A 20,867-nucleotide genomic window follows, 5' to 3' on the forward strand; every position below is an offset into this window, starting at 1 on the left:
GTTAAGCACAACAAAAACAGCACGAAACACTATAAATATGCATACAAGAAAATTAAATAGTGTCGGATAAGGCAAAGCAAGTTGTGGCAAAGTTTGTTTTTTGTTTTTGCTTCACGTGACTGAGCGCCACTTTTATAGTTGTTTTTGCTATTTTGTTGCACGTTTTATTTTTGTTATTATTGTTTGTGGTAATATTGTGTTTAATGTTTCGAAACTTTTTGCCAAACTCACCTTGTACAATTAATTTAGCATAACTGGACTCGCGTGTGCCGACCAAATTCTGCGCGATGCACTTGTAGTTGCCCTCATCGATGGGCTCCACGTTGCTGATCAATAAATTGCCGCCATCGACGACGCGTATACGTGAGGTGGGTCCATAAGATTTCATTTTTAAATCATCCAACGGTACGCCGTCCTAAAAACACAGATGTCGAAAGAGAGAGGGAGAGAGAGAGTTAGTTTGGTTACAAGGATTTAAATATTTTTTTAAAGAATATTGCAATATTTATTTATAATGTATGTGTATGCGATTCATTGTCAAGTATTTGCCTTCGCATTTTACATACATATATATTCCCCAGTATGCTAAAATAGCGTAACTAAGTTAGGTTGAGCCTAATAATAATAAAAGGCAGTGGAGCCATGTATAGAATTTCACCCAAGTAAAGAAATTTCTCTGAGCGCTATTCACTTGAGTGTGGCTAGAAATGACAAGTAGCTCACGACTTTCGGTCTTCCTCTGGGTAACATCCATTTGAAGGTGAGTTAAGTGAGAGAAGAATCATCCCTCCCCAGAGTTGAGCGCTGGGTTTAAGACCCGCGACATAAAAAATACTCTCAATGACAAGATCAAAACAGCTTTGGATGAGAGACCCCCATTTTGATGACGACCCAAGCAAACGTGTTAAGGATTACGATTTAAGGCCATGCATCTGGAAAGTCCGATCACTTAATTGGGAAGGTATCGTAATCGTCAAATCACCGCGGTTCAAGAAGTGCGATGTACGGGACAAGGATTGAGACGAATACGTTCTTATGGCATTTACTACGGCGGTCGTATATATAAAGCAGCAAAAATTCGGTGTAGAATTTGTGTTGCGAGAGAGACTCCGACACACCGGTGGATGAACGTCTAGCCACAATTCTCATCAAAGCGAAGTTCTTCAAATTATGGAGATTAGCATTCACGCCTCGATGGAAGATAAAGATGTCACCAAAGATATCTTCCATGAGCGCTTGAAGCGCACCTATGAGAGCTGCCCCGCCACTATGTCAAAATCGTGCTTGGCGACTTTAACGCCAGGGTAGGCAAAGCAGATATCTTTGGCACAACGGTCGATAAATTCAGCCTCCATTATGAAACATCCTCAAACGGGTGGACGAACTTCACCGGGGCCCAGAATATGTAGTATGTAGTACTAGATTCCAGCATAAGAAAATTCATCAAGCTACCTGTCTGTCTCCGGATTGAAAAACCACCAATCAGATCGTTCAAGTTGCGACAGACGGAAGACACGTTTCCAGCGTTTTAGACGTGTGTAAGCTCCATAGTCCTAACATCGACTCGGACCACTATCTTATTGCAACCAAGATACGCACCCGCCTCCGTGCAGCAAAAAACGCACGTCAACAAACACAAGGAAGGTTCGACGTCGAGAAGCTGCAATCACAACAGACAGGCGAAGGGTTTTCGACTCGACTTGCAGTCCTGCTCTCTGAGAGCACTCGCTATAAGGGAACTGTGGGACGGTATTTCAAGCTCCTTACGCACAGTTACAACCGAAACCGTATGGTGCAGAAGCATAGACGATGACAACATCTGATGATTCGACGTTAGGAGTTTTCCAGGGAAAGTTCTGTGGAAGATTTATGGTCCTTTGCGCATTGTCCGCGGCGAGTATCGCATTCGTTGGAACGATGAGCTGTATGAGATATACGACGACATTGACATAGTTCAGCGAATTAAAAGACAGCGGCTACACTGGTTAAGACATATCGTCCGAATGGACAAAAAGACTCCAGTATGGATCGCAGTATCCTTTCGCTTAATTTGGAGCTTAGTAAAAGCACTTAATAACATTTTGTAGGCCTTGCAATTAATCGATACTCCTTTATACCAATCAATTATATACTATATGTATATTTAACTCAATATCTATCCACATACATATACTTTGGGTGTAACTAATAGTAACAAAATAGTTAGGAGCACAAACATTTTATACTCTGTAGGCACATGTTGCAAGAGTATCATAACAGTTTAATGCAGAAAATGCCTTGTGAGTAATTCATACCTTTCAAAATTAAGCTTTAATTTGACTTGCGATAGAAATACTTATATATTTCAAATGTACACATGTACTTATGCAACTACCTACATTAATGTGCATATATGTATGCTCTGAATATATACATAGCCATGTAAATATAAATATTCACAACATATTTATTACAAACACTCAATTTTTCCACACTTCAGCGAATTTTATTTACATTTTCACTTGACAAATACGGCAAAACACCTTCGCTGCCACCGTGCGTCTTTACTTGCACCTCCGTGGCTTGTCGCCTGCGCTGGCATATCGCTTTCAAAGCGAATTTATGCACACACATTTCGCTTTCTGACAGCCGGGCGCATAAATAATTCACCGCTTTTCCATTTGTGCAAATAAATACTTCAACATTTGTGACTACGCACACAAACACACACACAAATTGCATACATATACAAATATATTTGCATAACTGTAAGTCAGACTGTACCAACATAAGTAAGCAGTATATATGCATACTCGCATAAATGCACCAATTTGTGTTTATATGTGTGGGTGTGTACGGGAAACGCTGCCAGCTGACAACCTGCTGGGCAAATGCACTCTAACACCATTTTTATTTATTTATGATTTTTCTTATGCGGAGGGAAAATCAAAATGAAAAAGCATGTAAATTTTCACTTGCAACATTTGCCACAGCGCTGTCTCATGCATTATGCACGCATGTCAGCAACGTTGATGCAACAACAGCGTTTAAAGTACAGACTTTTTGATGCAACAAGTAATCACAATTCTAAAGTGTGAAGAGTTGAAGTCTAGAATTTTATGAGCGCTTCTCTATCATTTTTTGGTCTAGTTTTGCTTTATGATGACAATTTTTGGTTGGATATGTGTGTCGCGAAAGAAATATATATGCTTTTAGCTTCACCTGTTATTCTAATATTTTTTTATAATTCTTGGTACTCACCTTCACCCATATTAACGCCGGTTCGGGCGTGCCTTTCGGTGGACCACATTCCAATAAAGCCGTTTCGCCTTTAGCCACACGTGTGTCCTTCGGTTGTGAGCGGAAGTCATCGCGTAGAACTGAAATGAAGAAAGAAAATTAAGTCAAGAATGATTGAAGATATACTTTAGAAATATTTTATATATATGTACTTCGGGAACAATATGGTGCATAGCAGTGGTATATATACTTATATGGATATTCCAAATATTCAAGAAATTAAGTTAAACTTGAAACGGTGGTATGAAACTATATGTAACGTGCTAGATTGAAACACAATGAACGTTCATTTTAGAGCAACGAGTTGAACCGAAGTGAAATAATAATACTAATGTAGACTAGTAGAGTCAAAGAACTAGATATGAATCAGACCTATGGAACGCATTTGAAAAATAATGAGACCTAGGGAACAATCAAATTTCAATTGTGATGAACAGAACCAAGTTAAAGAAAGCGAAATCCAGTGGTTCGTACCAATCTATGTTTCATATGAATGGAATGGAATGAAATTAAGTGTAAGAACGGAATGAAATGAATTGGAACAACAAGGGATGTACTGGTATCGAACAAATGTGACAAACACATATTTCCAATTAATTCCGATACTTAAGACGCCTCAATAGTGAAACGAATTAAGCGGATGTTCTAAGTTAAATAGGTTAAGTGAGATTGCTGATTCATGAAGATGGCTGCACACATCACACTTAGTCAGCTATGAACAATTCTTCCTTAAGTCAGTTAAAAATTCCTGCATTTGCATTTTAAATGTCGACTTTATATTTTTTTTTTGCTATAATATTCGACATTATTTGGCCTTTACTTGGTAAAGGTGGAATAAACGAAAAAGAAGTGTTGAGGTGATTTTATCACATCCGCTTTCAATCAGCTCAATAACCCGCAGAGCAGAGTCCAGTCAAAACTCCTTTAACTATTAAAAGTTGAACCTTACTGAGGACGGGAAACTCACCAGACATCTTGTGATTTACACCTTGCGATTGCACAGTCGCTAGTATCTGATCAGCGCTTGACGATCTCGGCGGCGGCCCAACCAACCAGTTTTTGGTTCCGCAAGAAGCCAGTGGACGTCTTACCGGTTTTGATTCTACAGCAAGTGAGACAAAAGTATGTGATCTAGCAAGATCATCAGCTTTGCAGTTTCCTGCAATTTCACTATGACCATTGGGTGCTTGATCCAATCTTGAAGTAACTCGATGTCAGAGTTAAGGAGTTGATATATCGCCTTAATAGTATCGGTTATAGAGTCAGTGATCTCAATTTTGGAATTGACTGTCACAGTAATTGGTAGTTGGTCACCAATCTAAAAGAGACTAATCTCCGCAGCAGTAGATCTACTTGCAACATAATTTTTTGCACTTTCGCTTGGAAAGTCACTTCCGCGTTGATCAAGCAGGCCGAACTTTGGGATATTGGAAAAACCGAAGACAAAGATTTAATAGTAAAATGTGAAAGAGGCAAGTTCCAAAAGCAAAGGGAACCCACTGAAGTTCTAGCTAACACAGACTTAGTGAGTGTGACATTCTATTGCCACTTTCTGATTTTCAATCTATTCTCAAAATTTTTGACGATTTTATTAAAATAAAAAAGACAATTAAAAAGTTTACTTATCAAACTGCTTTTAAGTGACGCTCAGAAAAGTATTTTATTAACAACCAAACCAGCAAGAAACTCTACATAAACCCAAGCAATATATGTACATGTAAATACATAAAGACATCCTCTTCACGCAATTATTTCACACACTATCTTACAAACATAACATATTAATGGTGTATAGCGTACAAGTAATAATAATAATCGTAATTTTATGACGAAATTCCATTAGGGCAGCAATTAATGTGATCACCAGCGTCTCTGTGTGGGTGTGTGACCGGCTTGAGCGTTGTTTAAATAGTTTTTTATGCGACAAACACTTGAGCAATCTTGGCATCAACCTCATAGACGAAGCCACAAGCCGCTGTGTAGTGAAGAAATTGTGTCGTGCGCTGCGCATGCGCATAGACGCGCCCGCTGCTTAAGCTGCTAATCAAGTCGCACTCACTAAATGCTTTAATAACACAAGTATTGTCAATGAATTTATGTGATTTTAATTGAAAGCTAAGTTGCATGGTTAGCCAATGCATTTCCGTTCGTAAGTGAACGTGCAACGGCGTACTGCGCAGTCTACTGCGGGAACTGTTAATCCCAAGCGCAGTATAATCTCTGAGTTTTATGTATATTACTTGTTTAATTATTTGTCCGCTTCGTTATATTTGCTTATAAACATCTTTTTTTGTATGGCTTTGCTTGTGGCATGCACGCTTTATACTTAATTGTGCAACATGTTGGGCAATTTATGTCGCCGCAAGCGTAAACATTTATTTAAATGAGCGCGGTGACAAAATGACAGCATTCACTTTAATCAGCGATATGCAAAATATATTTTTGAATATGATTTTAATTTTATACCCCGAACAGGGTATATTGAGTTTGTCGATTTAGTCATATCCGTATGTCTGCCTCCTAACTAGTTCCTCAGGTTTTGAGATATCGATATGAAATGAAATTTCTCCCCAAAAAGCCACTTATTTGTCGAGAATGCCGATATCGGACCACTATAGCATATAGCTGTCATACAAACTGATCGGTCAAAATCATGTCCTTGTATGGAAACTTTTTTATTTGTAACCTTTTCTTCACGAAACTTCACACAGATTATTACCTAAGGCAAAGCTAAAATATACCAGCAAATTGTGCAGATCGGGGAACTATAGCATATAGCTGCCATATAAACTGATCTATCAAACTCAAATGGTTGTATGGAAAACTTTCTTATTTCACCAGATATCTTCACGAAATTTGACACAGACCATTTTCTCAGATGACGGTATAATCTCCGAAAAAATATTTCAGATCGGTTCACTATAGCATATAGCTGCCATACAAACCGAACGATCAAAATGAAGTTCTTTTATGGAAACTTTTTTTCTTTGATGAGATATCCTCAAAAAAGCAACGTTACAATCTCCCAAAAAATTTTGTATATCAAAGAGGGTATTATAGCTTTGACGCAATCGAAATTAACGTTTCTTTTTCTCCTTTTTCACTTTCAACCAACTTAAAATCACTGCAACACTTTCTGACATGCTGCTGTCATTTTGCTTCTAATCACCCGTGCAATTATAAATAAAATTCAATTCAATTCATTTTGGTGTTGCAAATGCATGCGACTTGACTCGGCTTGACTTGCAATTGACTTGCAGTTGATTGGTGTCGACTCGCAGGCGGCGACGCGTTGCGGCCATAAATCAAAGTTGTCGCCACTTTATTTAATTTACAGCTAGTTGTGATACACCCACCCAATTTTTGTGCCCAACATTTTCAAGCACATTAACAGTACTTATTTTTTCCATACCTAGTTTTTCTTGCCATATAAGCGCATGAGGCAGCGCTTTCGAAATCCCAACGGTAAAGCATGGCGCTGCATAAGTTTGGCGCAAGCGTGGCGCAAAAGTGGCGCAGACAAAGCGCACGGAGTCAACCGCAGACAAGCGCGACACCTTTTTCAGCTGAAAGTGGCATGTGGCATGAAGTGCTGTAAGCGCGGTAAACGCTGCCGCCATGCTGGCCATCAAGCTAACCACAGCTTGGGCGACCTTCGTTGCCTTTTGTGACAGTAGTGAGTTTGTGCAACAGTTTTTGTTGCTTTTGCGCTAACACTTTTATGCTTTTCAACGATTTTTTTGCGCTCATTTTCGATATTTATTTCATATTCAATTATTTGCTTCCTGCTTCATAAATTTTCCTTGAATGCCAATTCAATTCAATTCGCTGCAAAACAATTTAATTTTATCTGCGTTTTTTGCTCCAATTTTGATTCAAATGTATTTTCCATTTGGTGTTTTGAGATTTTCCCTCCGATCCGATTTTTGCACCATTTTTGGCCGCTTTATTGCACCTACACACAAGCATTTAATTGTTTATCGTGTGGTTGTTTGTGTGTTGGCATTTCATTATTCGCTTTGTCTCCGCGATTTGCCCATTGTCTTGCGCTATAAATATTTTAAATATATTTTTTGTGGCACTTTTCCTTTGCCGCTTATTGTTTATGCAACGCCAGCAAGTGTCAGGCATAAATTTTCGCGCTGTCAAGTTGCCAGATTCGCTGCAGCGGTGCTGAGTGTGCGCAGCCATTGAACAGTTCAATGGAAAATGGTGTTAATATATACTATAAATCGCCTACATATGCATTATATATACGAATAATGCATTTATTGAAATTTTAACGACTTTAATTGTGCTGCAGTGCCACTGTTATTTGCCAAAATACAAGAATTGTATGGCAAATAAATCACTGAGCACAAATCGATTTCGCAGAGCATGCAGATAAAGGACATTTGAATTCATTAGACTGGGCTAAAGGCCCGTATTGCATATTTTCTATGCAAACTAGCTTTAATTTGGTTGTTTTTAATATATCACCTAAAATGCAAAACAGCGTATCACCAAAACAAATTAAAAATCGCTGCCAGATATAATAACCAACATATAACCATTTTATAACCAAAACTCAAATTTTGTTTCAAATAGCGATTTCTATTATATCGTTTCCCTTCGCCTGCAAACTTATGAGGTGTGTGATATTACGTTATTTTGCATTTTATGCCACGAAATATGTCATAAAAAATTTCAATTTCCCTTGAATCGCTCTCATTTATATGCCTTACAAACCGAGAGTAAAGATTTCGCCAACAAAATATTATATTGTTTGCGAAATACTTATTTTCTGTGAACAGCTTCTTTGTTATTAAATATATTATTTATATTACATTATGGTGGTTCAAAAAAAATATTTTTTTGGTTTGTAGATACTTTAAAGAATTCTCTTCAAGTATTCTCGCAAAGTATAGATTTAACTTGGGTTAGGCTATATCCAAAAAAAAAAAACAATGGATCCAGTTCGCGGTGATACCTAACTACTTCAAAGTGTTAGTCGAAAAATTTCTCAAAAATCACCAAAGCGCGTTGAGCCAAAACTCTTGAGTTGGCTTATACCAAATTCGGCTATTTCGCCAGGTTTGCCGGCGTTATGACTATCTTATATAAGCTGGAAAATGAAGGAGAAATTGCCTGGATGATGCTACCACCTCACCTTCTTCCATACAGCTTTAGCAGTAAACGTCCGACAAAGCTTAATTCCGGTCAACATATATACATATAAGCTCAGGAAGGTGATGTGGAAACTTCTAGACACTTTCTTCTCCACTGTCCAGCTTTCGCCAGACTAAGGCTGCAGCTTCTTCGTTGCCATACTACTTACAAACCCGACGAATTAGCTGGAAGAGATATTAAGCGTCTCAATAAATTTAAATATGTTATCTATTTAATCATTACCAATGCTTTTCCAGAGAAAGCTAACCCACTCTTAGCATGCTTTTAATCCATTATTTAGATTATATATGTCCCTTTACTGTGGTAGGTCCCTTGCCTTGCCTTGTGGAAATAAGTAGGTTAGGTTAGGTTAGATGGCTGATCTAGAGAGATCGCTCGTGGACTGCTATATGTAGTTCTTTGTGAAGACTTAGAATAAGTAAGCTCGAACTTATAAATTAGCGAAGCGCTTATTCCCGCCAGTTCGGTGGGTCGCTTCCAAGCGTTTAAGTCTCCCGGTTCTAGCGGGCGTTCCTTGCTAGCTCTACAGCTTTACAATTTCCTGCGATTCCTCTGTGGCCTGGCACCCATACAAGTCTTATCATAAAGACACTCAATGCTATTCATAGCGAGGTTAGGCGCTCCTTAGCCAATTATTTAAGTATATTTTGGGAAAACAATTTCCTCTGTAGAGAAATTAGAATATAATTTATATTGGATTCAGAAATGAAGTAGTGAAGAGCTTTGTTAACATTGAATATGGAAGATCCCATTTACCACACTATGAGATGCACTCTTAAGAAGAGTTTTCGAATCAGTGCTGTCAGCATTTGGACCGTCTAAAAGAAGCATTCGTTCAGAAGTGGCCAACTGTTGGCCAATGGAAAAAGAATTGTGCTCCATCAGAATAATGCCAAGCCACACACATCAATAGTGAATCGCCGAGCTAGGTTGGGAGGGTCTTAAGCATCCATCTCCTCTGACTAAGTAGAGCTTGGTACCAAGTGATTACCACCTGCTCCTGTGGTGGTAAAAAATTCGCCTTAAGACAAGCTCGACTCGCTCAGTATTTTGTCAATAATGATAAACATGTTTATATGAGTGGGTAAGTAACGAGTTATTACACCGAATTGGAAAGCTTCTTGCAACTACCCATATAGATCTAACCGAAATCAGTAGAGCCAGCTGTTATTTCACCTGCTTGTTGTTGAGACTGAAAAGAAGCAAATTTTTAGGCATCAAATTACAAAGAAAAATATTTTCGGATAATTAAAATCAGTAACTCAACAAGGCACAGAATGCGAAGCAGCGAAAACGATAACAGCGGTATGTGTTACAGTTAAATATAAAATGATAATTGCTAGGCGAAGTGTTCAAGAATCCCTAACGTGCACAGCAATCAAGGACACCAGCGCGCTTAAGCCACAGGGCAATGATAATTCCAACACACACGAAAGTGGCACATTCATGCAAAGGACTATCAAGCGTTTCATGTAAAACAAATGCTTTTTATAACATTTTTCCAAACAACTGTTCATTTCATGCCACACACTGTTGCACATTCCTGCTTGTAATTGCGTAGGTGTGTGTGTGTGCGCGCTTTGCGGCGCTCACATTAAGTTGCTAATTAAAATATTAAATTAGCGTCACGTGAGAAGCGATGCGTGCTGTGGCTACGCCTAAGTGTAGGCAACTGAAACTACTATTCCTCTACCAGCTGAGCGCTAACGGCAATAGAGCGCGCACTCACACACACTAACGATTGCAATTAAAAGAAACGAAAGGATTAAATTCTCAAAGCGACTCAATCTAATTGCGGAAATTCGTGGGTTGAGCGCTGAAAGCGTGGGTGGCAACATGTGTTTGGCAAATTAGCGCTAGCGCGTATGAGCGCGTGAGTGTGTATAAGTATGCTGGGTGGGTGTGCGTGTAAACCGTAATCCACTTGTGTTGTTAGTGTGTTTGTGCGCGCGCTTGTTTGCATTGCAGTTTAGCTGGCGGTGTATGCATTTAATTATGCCATAATTAGCATACCAAAATATTTGCAACACGCGTGATGTCGCTGCAGCGTAGAGTGTAAAGCGGATTGGCTTTGAAGGTGCTACCTAAGCATGTGTAGAGGGAGGGTGAGGCAAGTGCGCAAGGTAGTTGCAAGTAAATGGCGATTGCTGGAGCTGGTGCAGGAAGAGTTAAAGCCAAGTGAGAGTAAGACAAAGGTGAGGCGCGTATCTAATTGAATTGAAAATGTCTGGTTTATGTAAATATACCCACACAAACACACATACATGCACAGCTAATTGCCTCTTCTTTCATTGTGTCGCATTTATTATTAATTCATTTGTTCGCTCGCATGCTGGTCGGCTGCTGTTGAGTGCCCCAACGCCTGAACGCCTGCGGCTGCATGATGGCACAAAGTAAATACGCGCAAACTGTTTGTGGCAAATACAAATAGAAAGGTGTAAACATACACATGCATATGTAGCCACATGTGTGTGCTTGATTTGCATTGTAAAAGTGGCAGCGGAAGATGCCTGAGAACAAAGTTAATGCAAATCAGACACAAAGTTGAAGGAAAGCGTCTAAAATTTGTGTTGTTGTTTGGTATGTTCGTGTGTATTTGTTTACTTGACACTTGCAACGGCTGGCGGTGTGTTCTCCTCTGTTATAAGGTGAGTTGTGTGTATATTTATTGTATAAAATATACTTTTATATGCATTTGCTTGCGCCCCTGATATTTGCAAATGTTTGTCAAGCTTTCTGAATTTACTTCTGCTGGTATGTGTGTGTGTCTATATGTTTGTCGAATTCGCGCTGAGAGTTGTCTCAGCTGTCTGTTGCTTTGTCTCGTATGCTATAAATATGTTTGTCTGAACTTAAACGGGGACTACGCGTCAGTTAACTCAACGATGACAATATGTTAACACTTTTCCGTAAACATATTTAAAGTATAGAAATGTCATTTACAGGAGACAAAAATATCAAGCTGCTTTTCTCTTTCCTTTTATTAGCAAAACAACACCTTTTACTTGACAACCCAGCTCGATAATTGTATTCCTTAGCACTTTACCATTACTTTTACTTTGTCAACATATGTATATGTATACACATATGTATATACAAAATGTATGTATGTATGTGTGCGTTCATAGATGTCTGTCTATTGCTTGTTAGTTTCTTGTTTATTTTGCTCTCAGTCGCTGTCATCACCATCGATGCCTCTTGGCTATGGTGTCGAAGCCAACGCTGATAGTGCTAATAATGATAATAGAGCTAATCGTGTTTTAGCTCAGTGATGCCGTTAGTGACACTTCAGCTGTTGTTGTTGTATAATAATCTTAGTGTAAGAACGAAGTGGAGAAATCATGAGCACATTTAGTGCAAGTAGACTTAGAGCATACAAAATCAACTGTACTGACGTTCTAAGTCTCGTTCCAAAACTAGTATGCCAGTGTTGGTTTATTTTGGAAATTTTGCATGACATCTTACTGGTTTTGTATACATACAATTTGATAAAATCTGCCGAAACTAAAACTATTTTGTAGACCTCTTTATTTTTATAACATCTTGTATCAAATAACATAATTTGTAAAATATAGTTTAAGTTTGGTGAGATGATCGCTGAAAACCGAATATTTTCGATAAGATAAATTTCACATAAGTTAGTTCGCTTAACTTTTCGCCTAGTTGTAGGCAACGTTTTCTTTGAGGTGTATCCCATTTAGCTTTTATGGAAGATGCACCCATTTACTTCGTTATAACTAGTATGTATTACTTTGGGATACTATCTAAAATCGTAAACCGTGTTCAAGTTAAGCTCAATTCTTCTTAAGAATTAAAAATCTGATATATTATTGGAAGATTTACATCCACTATTGCTTTTTTATTTTTGAAATTTTTAAGTTGGTCCGTAGTTTCAAAGGAAAGGCCGTATTTGTATGAATAATTTAACTTAGTACAAATGGCTCTCAACACTTTAAAATCTCGAACGATAAAGTTAGGCTGATCGCCTCAATATTTTTTGTTTGCCCTTTTTAAATATATCTGACAGCAATGAAAGTGGGAATAAGATTTTGATAATACTTGTGCTACTCTGATCAAATTGAAAGGTAAATTTTGTCCATTTCATCTCCTTCAAAGTAATCCCCTCCCACTGCAATACTTTGGCATTACAATTAATAAAGTATTTGAATAAGAAGAGACTCATAATTATATCCTTAAGTTTGGCTCTGCTTTCCCGTCCTGTCCTTTACAGACGTCGCTATTATATAGCTCTAAATTTTACTTTTGGAAGTATACGAGGTTTAAACAAATATAAATTTGATCAATAATATGAAAAAATTCATAGACCTGAAAGTGTGCTTCAATTTTTAAATTTCACTCTTAATTTCTTTTAAAACTAATTATTTTCAAAATTAATACACTTGAAGCATCAAATCTAAATGGCATTGACAAAAAATTAGAGGCTTATTTCTGTAGTTTATACATTTCTTGTGTCTCAATCCTAAGGATATGCTTTATTATCAATCTAAAATGTATACAAATGCTTAAATGCCTAAAAGTATACTTCAAACCTTAAAAATTCTTCCTAAAAAAATTAATTTTATTTTATTTTCAGACTGAAAAGTTTTTAACCATGTGAGCCGTCCCGTTTACATTAAGTTGCAACAATGAATCGATAGCTCGTGAAAATCTTGTTTTCCAATCTTCAAAAGATGTTTTCTTATCTTCTTTTCCTTTCAAATCTGTTAGAGCGCACTAGAGTTTTTGTTTTGCGTTCACAAATTCCGCATTTTTATGTCGCAAACACTTTGTTCAATACAAAAATTAATTAAATTTTACCTAAGCAAGACCTCCTAATTACATAACCGCGTACTAAAACTTCCTACTTGCAACTAGTCTGCGAAGAAATTTGCATACAAGCGTTAACCATTAAAACGCTTTGATAGTAAAATTCGTACGAAATTCAAAATTCATTTGAAAATTCTCAACAATAGCGAACAAATTAAGGTGATCAAATTTATGCGAGTATAAATTTGGTAATTGGATACACCTGCTGATTTTTATAAGCTACCTGAACAAACTAACAGTGCGCCACAACAGCCACTGTATAACAACATACATACACTCGTACAAAACAATCCAATTTTACTAGCAATTCGAAGAGAGAGAGTAAGAGTGGAGGTGGAGTAGCTGCTTTATGTCAGTGCCTGTTTTATGTTCTAATAAAATGGCAAGCAATGTGCCACACAAGATCTCAGCGCTTAACTGTTGTTGTGATTGTGTGTGTGTTTTGTGGAGGAATATGAAGATTTATGCAAGATGGCATTAAAAGTTAAAAGTTAAACACGATTTGTATGCCTTTTACATTTCTTACTTGCTGTTGTTGTTTTTATTCGCAGTCGTTGTAATAAATATACGTTTATGTGCTTGTCTGTGCAACACAAGTTGGCGCTATAAAAAATCTGCCGCACGAAACAAAATTTAAATCGCTAATGCCCACCCACCCAAACACCTTCCGGCGGAGAATGGTCAAAATACATGCATACATGTGTATGTGTGTGTGTCTTGGCGCTGGCTTGACCAGGCATTTCTTTTCACATTTTTTAATGACCCCATTTTATAGGGACTGCACACGGTGTTGTTACAATAAAAAGTAAATTTAAAGAAAGGAGGCGTGTAACAAAGACACACACATACATGCATACAAATATACCGTTATAAAAATAAACAAAAGTATAAATTTAATTGCCGGTTGTTAAATTTATTATCTTTTTGTATGTTTGCATATGTATAAATGAGCTATATTTACTACCTATCCCTGCAATGCGCCTAAAAGTATGCCTCAAGTAATTGTAAGGAAGGCATAAAGGCCAAAATTTCAACGAAAAGCGCAATAAGGCTGGAAAATTGTAAAGGTGGCTTATTTGCATGTAGGCAACAACAAGTTTGTAGCAGCGAAATTTTTCAGCAAGTCTATATTGACGCTTAGAAACAACTTTTCAAGACTTTTCAGCCACGCTACAAAGTATGCAAAGGTACGTAAACTCAACTGTATTGTCTGTATTTAAGTGGTGGCATGGAAATAAACTGATTTGGTCTGAGCGCCTAAAAGTAGACAATGCTTGATGGCATTTGGCGTCAATTGTAAACAATAAATTCTCCAAAAATTTTATTTTTTATTTACTTAAGCATTGAAGCAGCACATTTTACAATGTAATAAAATGACGAGTGTGAGAAAGTAGTAAAAAGCAGAGCTGGGGCTCAAATATGAAGAAGGGTACCCAGAAGCGCAAAGCTGGAAAATCGTTGAATCAATGGAAAGTTTGAAGTGTTAAAAATTGTGAAGTAAACGTGCTTTAAAAGTAATAAAACTGGAATGTAACATAAAGCTAGACAAATAAGGAAATAATTCAAAGGTCTGCAATGATATATTACACAACAACAGAACAAAAAATATTTATATGGTCTTCATTTCCTTGTGTGAATACTCTGCAATGCGTATTAAGCTTATAAATAAATTTTTTTCGAGCTTTTTTCGATATTATCATTACTAACTTCCGTGGTTCACTATGTGCTTAACCTTAAGGTGTAGAGAAATTATTGGCTCTCTTATTTTGTAGTGGGCTTTTAGGAGAAATTTAATATTTCGATTATTTTTGTACCAGAAACAAATTCTTTTAATTTTTCTAACTCCAAAATTCCATAGAATTCATACTTCCAACTTCGGACCATTAAGAGATATCGAAATATTCTTCGTCACAAAAGGGGAATTGCCTCCATGGAATCTTATTAAAATCACAGGCATTACCAGCACTTTTTATAGACAATCCAAAGGAGCACCGAGAATGGTCTACTCTATTCAATTATGCAAATATGTTTGTAGCGCACTTAAACCAGAAGGCCAACAGTCATTTATCAGCGCTTTGTTCTCATTGGAATATGCCCATTAAATAGGCTAATAAATCGAGGCATAAATTCGCCATAAATTCTACAGCACAATAGGTAGATTGATTGTCCTTTGACAGACAAGCCAGCGCCATTGTTGTTATAAAGCTGATTAGAGGCTTCCATGGCAATGGCGATCACAGCGTGTCTAATTATTTTACAATGGCTAATTTGATGCTGCAAATATTTTGTTAGCCTCGGCAAGCATTCTGTAATAATAAAGGACAATGGTCTGTCAGTATTGTATAGCTTCTGGCAGCCTTCTAAGTGGTGTTCGCCTTTGTCTGTGATAAAGTTTAATTTTCTCAAAGGCACACGGAAATATTCAAGGTTTTCTAGTTTATGCAAAAGAAAATTGTATGAAAAGGTGCCGAATTGTGAAAGAGTGGGAGTTCGTAGGCAATTCGAAGCAATAAATGCCTGACAACGCTTTATGATAATAAAAAAAATCGTTAAAAATATCAGATGTCAATTTTATGCTTTTAGATGTTTTTTCTTAGATTTGAAGCCCTATATAACTAAAACAAAGAAACAGCCAATTCTTTCATGTTCTACGAGTAAACGAACTTGCGAGCATACAAATAGTCAGCAAAAATTTACTCGTACTTGAGAGGCCGCGCTTGCTCCCATAACGTTATATTAGCGTGTTAAAGTAGTAATTATATCGTGAACAGAGCATATTAAGTTGACCACGAAGTTGGTAAGGCCTAGAAGGTAAAGTCGGAGACCCTGTAATATATATATCTGAACGATGAGCATGACGAGATAAGCTTATTAAGCCAAGCTTTCATGATAACGGTCTAAAGGTTTGAACATCTCTTTTTCTTCCTTAGAAGCTCCTCTTCTTTTGTTCAGAGGTGCAGATAGCGGACTAATATGGGTTATGGCTGCCATACAAACAAATTTATTAGACAAGCTATATACACGAAATCTCAAAAGGATTATTGTCCAAAGCAGCGCAATAATATTCGAAAATACTATTTAGATCGAATCACTATAGCAAATAGCAGCCATACAAGCTAGCAAACCAAAACCAAGTCAAATATCTTTTTATATCCCTTTTTGTTGTAAAAAATCTTCCTGTGAAGGGTATTATAGCTTTGACTCAGCCAAAATTTACGTTTTTTCTTGTTTTAAACACTATTTCGATTATTTTTTGGTCCGATTTTATTAACGTTTCAGGGTAAATTTTGAACGTTGTAATTGTTTTACTATAAAGACAGGTCCAGACGACGAAGTTCCGTAGATTAAACGGTAAAAAGCGAAGGAGTAAGCAATGAAGGGGCCACTTGGTTGTGAGGTTTCGTTGCAAAGTTAAGGATTAATGTCTAATGCGTCCTGTTGCATTTGTGAGAAAAATGGAAAGCCTTCGAAATTCCTAGAAGGTAAGTAAGTGAAAGAATTGATTGATTCTCTGTGAATAAGAAAATAAAGAATAACTGTAATATTGTTCCTACCAAATGAGTGTTAGAACATTATTCGTCAGAATAATTAAAAAATGTGAAACCCAATCCCGAATTTTCGGGATCCCGAAAAATATTTAAATTCCAAAATACCACCCTATGTGTTTATTCTCAGTTATTATTCTCAGAAAAATTAAAAGCTGTTACACCCAATCCCGAAATTTCGGGATCCCGAAACCTACATATATTTCGGGACTGAAGAGTTTATAATTTAAATCCCGTTGGTTAGAAACCAATTTGCTAAATTTCTAAAACTTGCTGGCCTATAGTGCGACTTTTGAATTTAGATTTAGAGATCGTAACTATTGGTAGTGCTGTTATTATGAGAGGAAAACTCGAAAAGTTAATACCGAGAAAGGAAAACGATTTTTGGTGGAAGTAATTGCCTCAAATATTGTCATAGTTTATTTTATATTATCCAAGGCTCACATACTAACACTAAATGAGAAGACATTTAATTGAAAATTAAACCAGTTACTAGATATACTTTAAAGTGCTCTGAATGATCCCTTCTCTTCTCTCTTCATTTAATAAGCAAGATGTCAAAAATTGTAACAGCCTGCGAGTGCCCAAAGCAGACGTGTTTATTTTCACGTTTAAGCGCCATGTGTTGCTGTTTTTGTTAATTTTATTTCTAGAGCCTTAGGCAGTCGTGCAGCAAAGCAATAAAACTGCGTGAACCAGATGAGCAAATAAAGAAAGAGATACAGTTCACCAAGTGACGAGGAGTTGGCAGTGAGCGTAAACAATGCGCGAAAAATGGGGTGTAAATCAAATGATTTTATGTATATTTTTTAACAACGCACATACACACTCACATATACATTGACACATACGCGCTATGTGTGCTGAAGTATTATATTTCGGAGTTGCAGCCATTTAAAACTGAATTCGTGACTCTTCGCCTTATTACTCATAGACTTTTATGTTATTGCTGTTGTTATTGTTATTGTATTGTTATAGCTGTTGTTTGCCAGCAATCAACACTGAAACTCAAGCCAATTTGATTGACTTATTAGTTCTTAGCCGCAGGATTATGTGCGTCGTCAGGCATGTTGCACACAGGGTGCAAGCAAGCTAGTACTGAAATTTGTGTGTGTCGCATGTGTGTTTCAGTCTTCGTGAGCTTGTTAAGCCAAGCTTCTCTTCTGCATTTTCTTATTTATTTATTTTTGTTTTGCACACTGCAGTTTTCATTCCTCCTTAAGCACACATGTTCACGTGTGTCAGCGAGTGTGTGCTTGCAGCAATTGGCTCAAGTTCGCTGGGCAAATAACCGAACTTTCCGCCCGCCCAGTGCCAGCCAGCCAGGCAGCATGCACACCGTTGTTTATTTCCGCTTGATTGATGCGGCTGCGGTGTTGTTTGCACTAATTGAAGTTTGTTTGCCGACGCGTGTGAGTGTGTGGGTATGTGTGCAGCAGAGGTGAGACGGCGTCAAAGGCGGAAATGAAACAAAACCAGCGGAGCTGAAGGAGTGAGTAAGTGAATGTGCGGCAAAGGAGTTGTGTAAGACTGAAGCACTTTTTCAAGGCATATTCAGACAAACATAAGTATGTACATAGCAACATACATACTTATGAGTTACATATACATACATGCCACACTCTCGAAAACAAAAGCGTGTAGAGTCTTCGCTGCAAGAAAGCAGCGCTTCACTGGATGCGAAACTCGGTGCAGAGTGGTGGGCTGTGGGCTGTCTACAGCACATTGCATTGACGTATATCGCTCAATTTTGCCCAGCAAGTTTTTCAGGCTAAATGTGGAAATTGGGAAAATAATTGGAAAAGTTTTGCAATAAATGCATGTTGGGGTTCGTCAGCTTGGCAGTTCATCGTTCGCCCATCGTCGCTTTGGCTGTTCTTGATTGGTGCATGAGTCAGCAGGCAAAGGAGTTTAAAGTGCTGAATGCGGTTGTGAAGAGTTGCCAGATTGACTTCAGGCGTTAAAAATTGAAATTGAAAATATTTTGGCTAATAAAATTGTTAGCGTTTTAAACCCGAATAAAAATTTAGGGAACAAAATTTGTGAACAATTTTTTCCTAATATTTAATTCACTATTATGCAAAAAAAAAAAAAAATTAAAAAAAAATTTTAAATACGTTAACCACAATCCCGAAATTTCGGTATCCCGAAAAATAAATTCGTGATTGAAAATTACAATTTCGAGATCCCGGAAATTTTTGTTTATTATGCCAACAATTTTTCCTAATGTTTTATGTTACCGTTGAAAAAAAAAAAATACAAGCTGCAGTAACCTCAATCCCGAAATTTCGGAATCGCTTTTCGGTCAATATACATACATATATGTATGTATGTATATTTCTCGATTGAAGATTTTAATTTCGGGATCCCGAAACTTTTTGATTTATTTTGTGACCAATTCTTTTTCCTAATGTTTTATTCAATCATTTTACAAAAAAATACAAAATACCTTAACCTTAATCCCGAAATTTCGGGATCCCGATAAATAAATTTCGGTACTTCAAACGTAAAATTTGCTTTCTGGTGTTCAGAAAATATTATGATGAATTTTAAAAACCCAACAAAAAATTCATACATCTGGCAACCTCATTTACCACGCTAGGTAAACAATTCGTACAGTTACGTGTATGCAACTCTCCACGCAAGGATTAGGGTAAACGATTTGCAATAAAAGCAAAGTAGCTCAACTAACTCCTGAATCCAAAGAACCACCCGCAGGAAAAGTGGCTTAAATTGCAGTTGAATAGGTTTACAGCGCCAAACAGCCACACACACCATATACTTGCACTTTCTTACATACAATTTATATATAGTTATTTATGTATAGGTGCACGGCCATTTAACGGGGTTGAAAAGTGTTAAGCTGTAATTTACAACTCGATTTATTTGTTTTAGACTAAACTAAAGCAATAAACCAAAGGCGCGAGCCGGGAGTGCTAATATACTACATACATATATAGGCGCGTATATATGTATGTGTGTGTGTGCAACCCTCCTGCATTTCTTAGCTTAATAGAAATGCTTGTTTTTGTTGTTGCTTGCTAGAGTCTTAAGCGTAGCGTGGTTTATGCGCTCAGCACTTATGAAAACAAATGTCGATTAGCTTCGGGTTTCTGTCGATATTTCTTTCCCCCAACCTTATTGTCATTGTTGTTGGTCTTGCTGTTTTCGTAAAGCTGCAATGCAATTGAGGGATTTATACAAATTGGGTTGATTGGAAAAGTTATTGATCTGTTATTTTGAATGAAAATTGATTGAGTAAAAACTTTTCGCAGCTGTAATTGGCAAAGTAATTATTGGCGAATGAGCAGTGCAGCCATTTTGTTAAATTAAATGAAGTTTTATGAGTCAAACGGAGTCGTGCGCGGGTGCGTGTGTTTGTCCATTGGAAACTATAAGTGTGTTTGTATGTGCGCGTGTAATGTGAGGTTAAGTTATCGCAATTATGGTGCGGATGCTGGAAGTTAAGCCATAAAATATGTTAAACGAAAGTTTCGAAAAGTGAAATGCCGTTAAGCAACGGGAAACGGATATAAAAATAATGAAAAGCAATAGTGAAATAAACTAACGTTTGAAGCAAAAGTTGGGGAAGAACTATATTTCTGGGTTAACTGTTAAAGGAAGTTCGAGCAGAAAATATTCCTTGTGGGAAGCGTATGGAAACTGATACGCTAAACCTCACAAACTGATAACTTACAGCCACTAATCAAAATTTATTAAACGCGAGTTTAACGTGAGTGGCTGCACATACATATGTATGTATGTACCTCTAATTGAATTTGCATTGCATTGGTTTGAGTTAATATTACAGTTTGAGGTGAGGTAAATGAGGTGAAGATTTCTGAATGAGTTGAATTTGATATTTTTGAAATTGAGCTTAAGTTGGAATGAACACTTCTCCAACTTATTGAATGGCAGTGAAATCCTAACACCAGGAGATGGTGAGCCATTGCCCAGCCATGAAGAAGTTCGAATAGCAATTACCCGTCTGAAGAACAACAAAGCGGCGGGGCCGATGGATTGCTGGCCGAGCTAGTCAAGAGCATT

The 20,867-nt window shown here is 37.3% G+C and overlaps 1 protein-coding gene across 1 annotated transcript in view; it reads right to left on the minus strand.

Annotated features, from left to right (window-relative positions):
- LOC120773100 (protein sax-3) overlaps positions 1-20,867 on the minus strand; it is a 111,224-nt gene that overhangs the window by 68,338 nt on the left and 22,019 nt on the right. The window contains exons 4-5 of the mRNA XM_040102071.1: positions 3,241-3,359; positions 232-415 (exon numbers count right to left, since the gene is read on the minus strand). Coding sequence (XP_039958005.1) covers positions 232-415; positions 3,241-3,359 — 303 coding nt within the window. The remainder of the gene's footprint in view (positions 1-231; positions 416-3,240; positions 3,360-20,867) is intronic.

The sequence above is a fragment of the Bactrocera tryoni genome, chromosome 3 (assembly GCF_016617805.1).
Source record: "Bactrocera tryoni isolate S06 chromosome 3, CSIRO_BtryS06_freeze2, whole genome shotgun sequence".
In the NCBI taxonomy this organism is placed as follows: Eukaryota; Metazoa; Arthropoda; class Insecta; order Diptera; family Tephritidae; genus Bactrocera; species Bactrocera tryoni.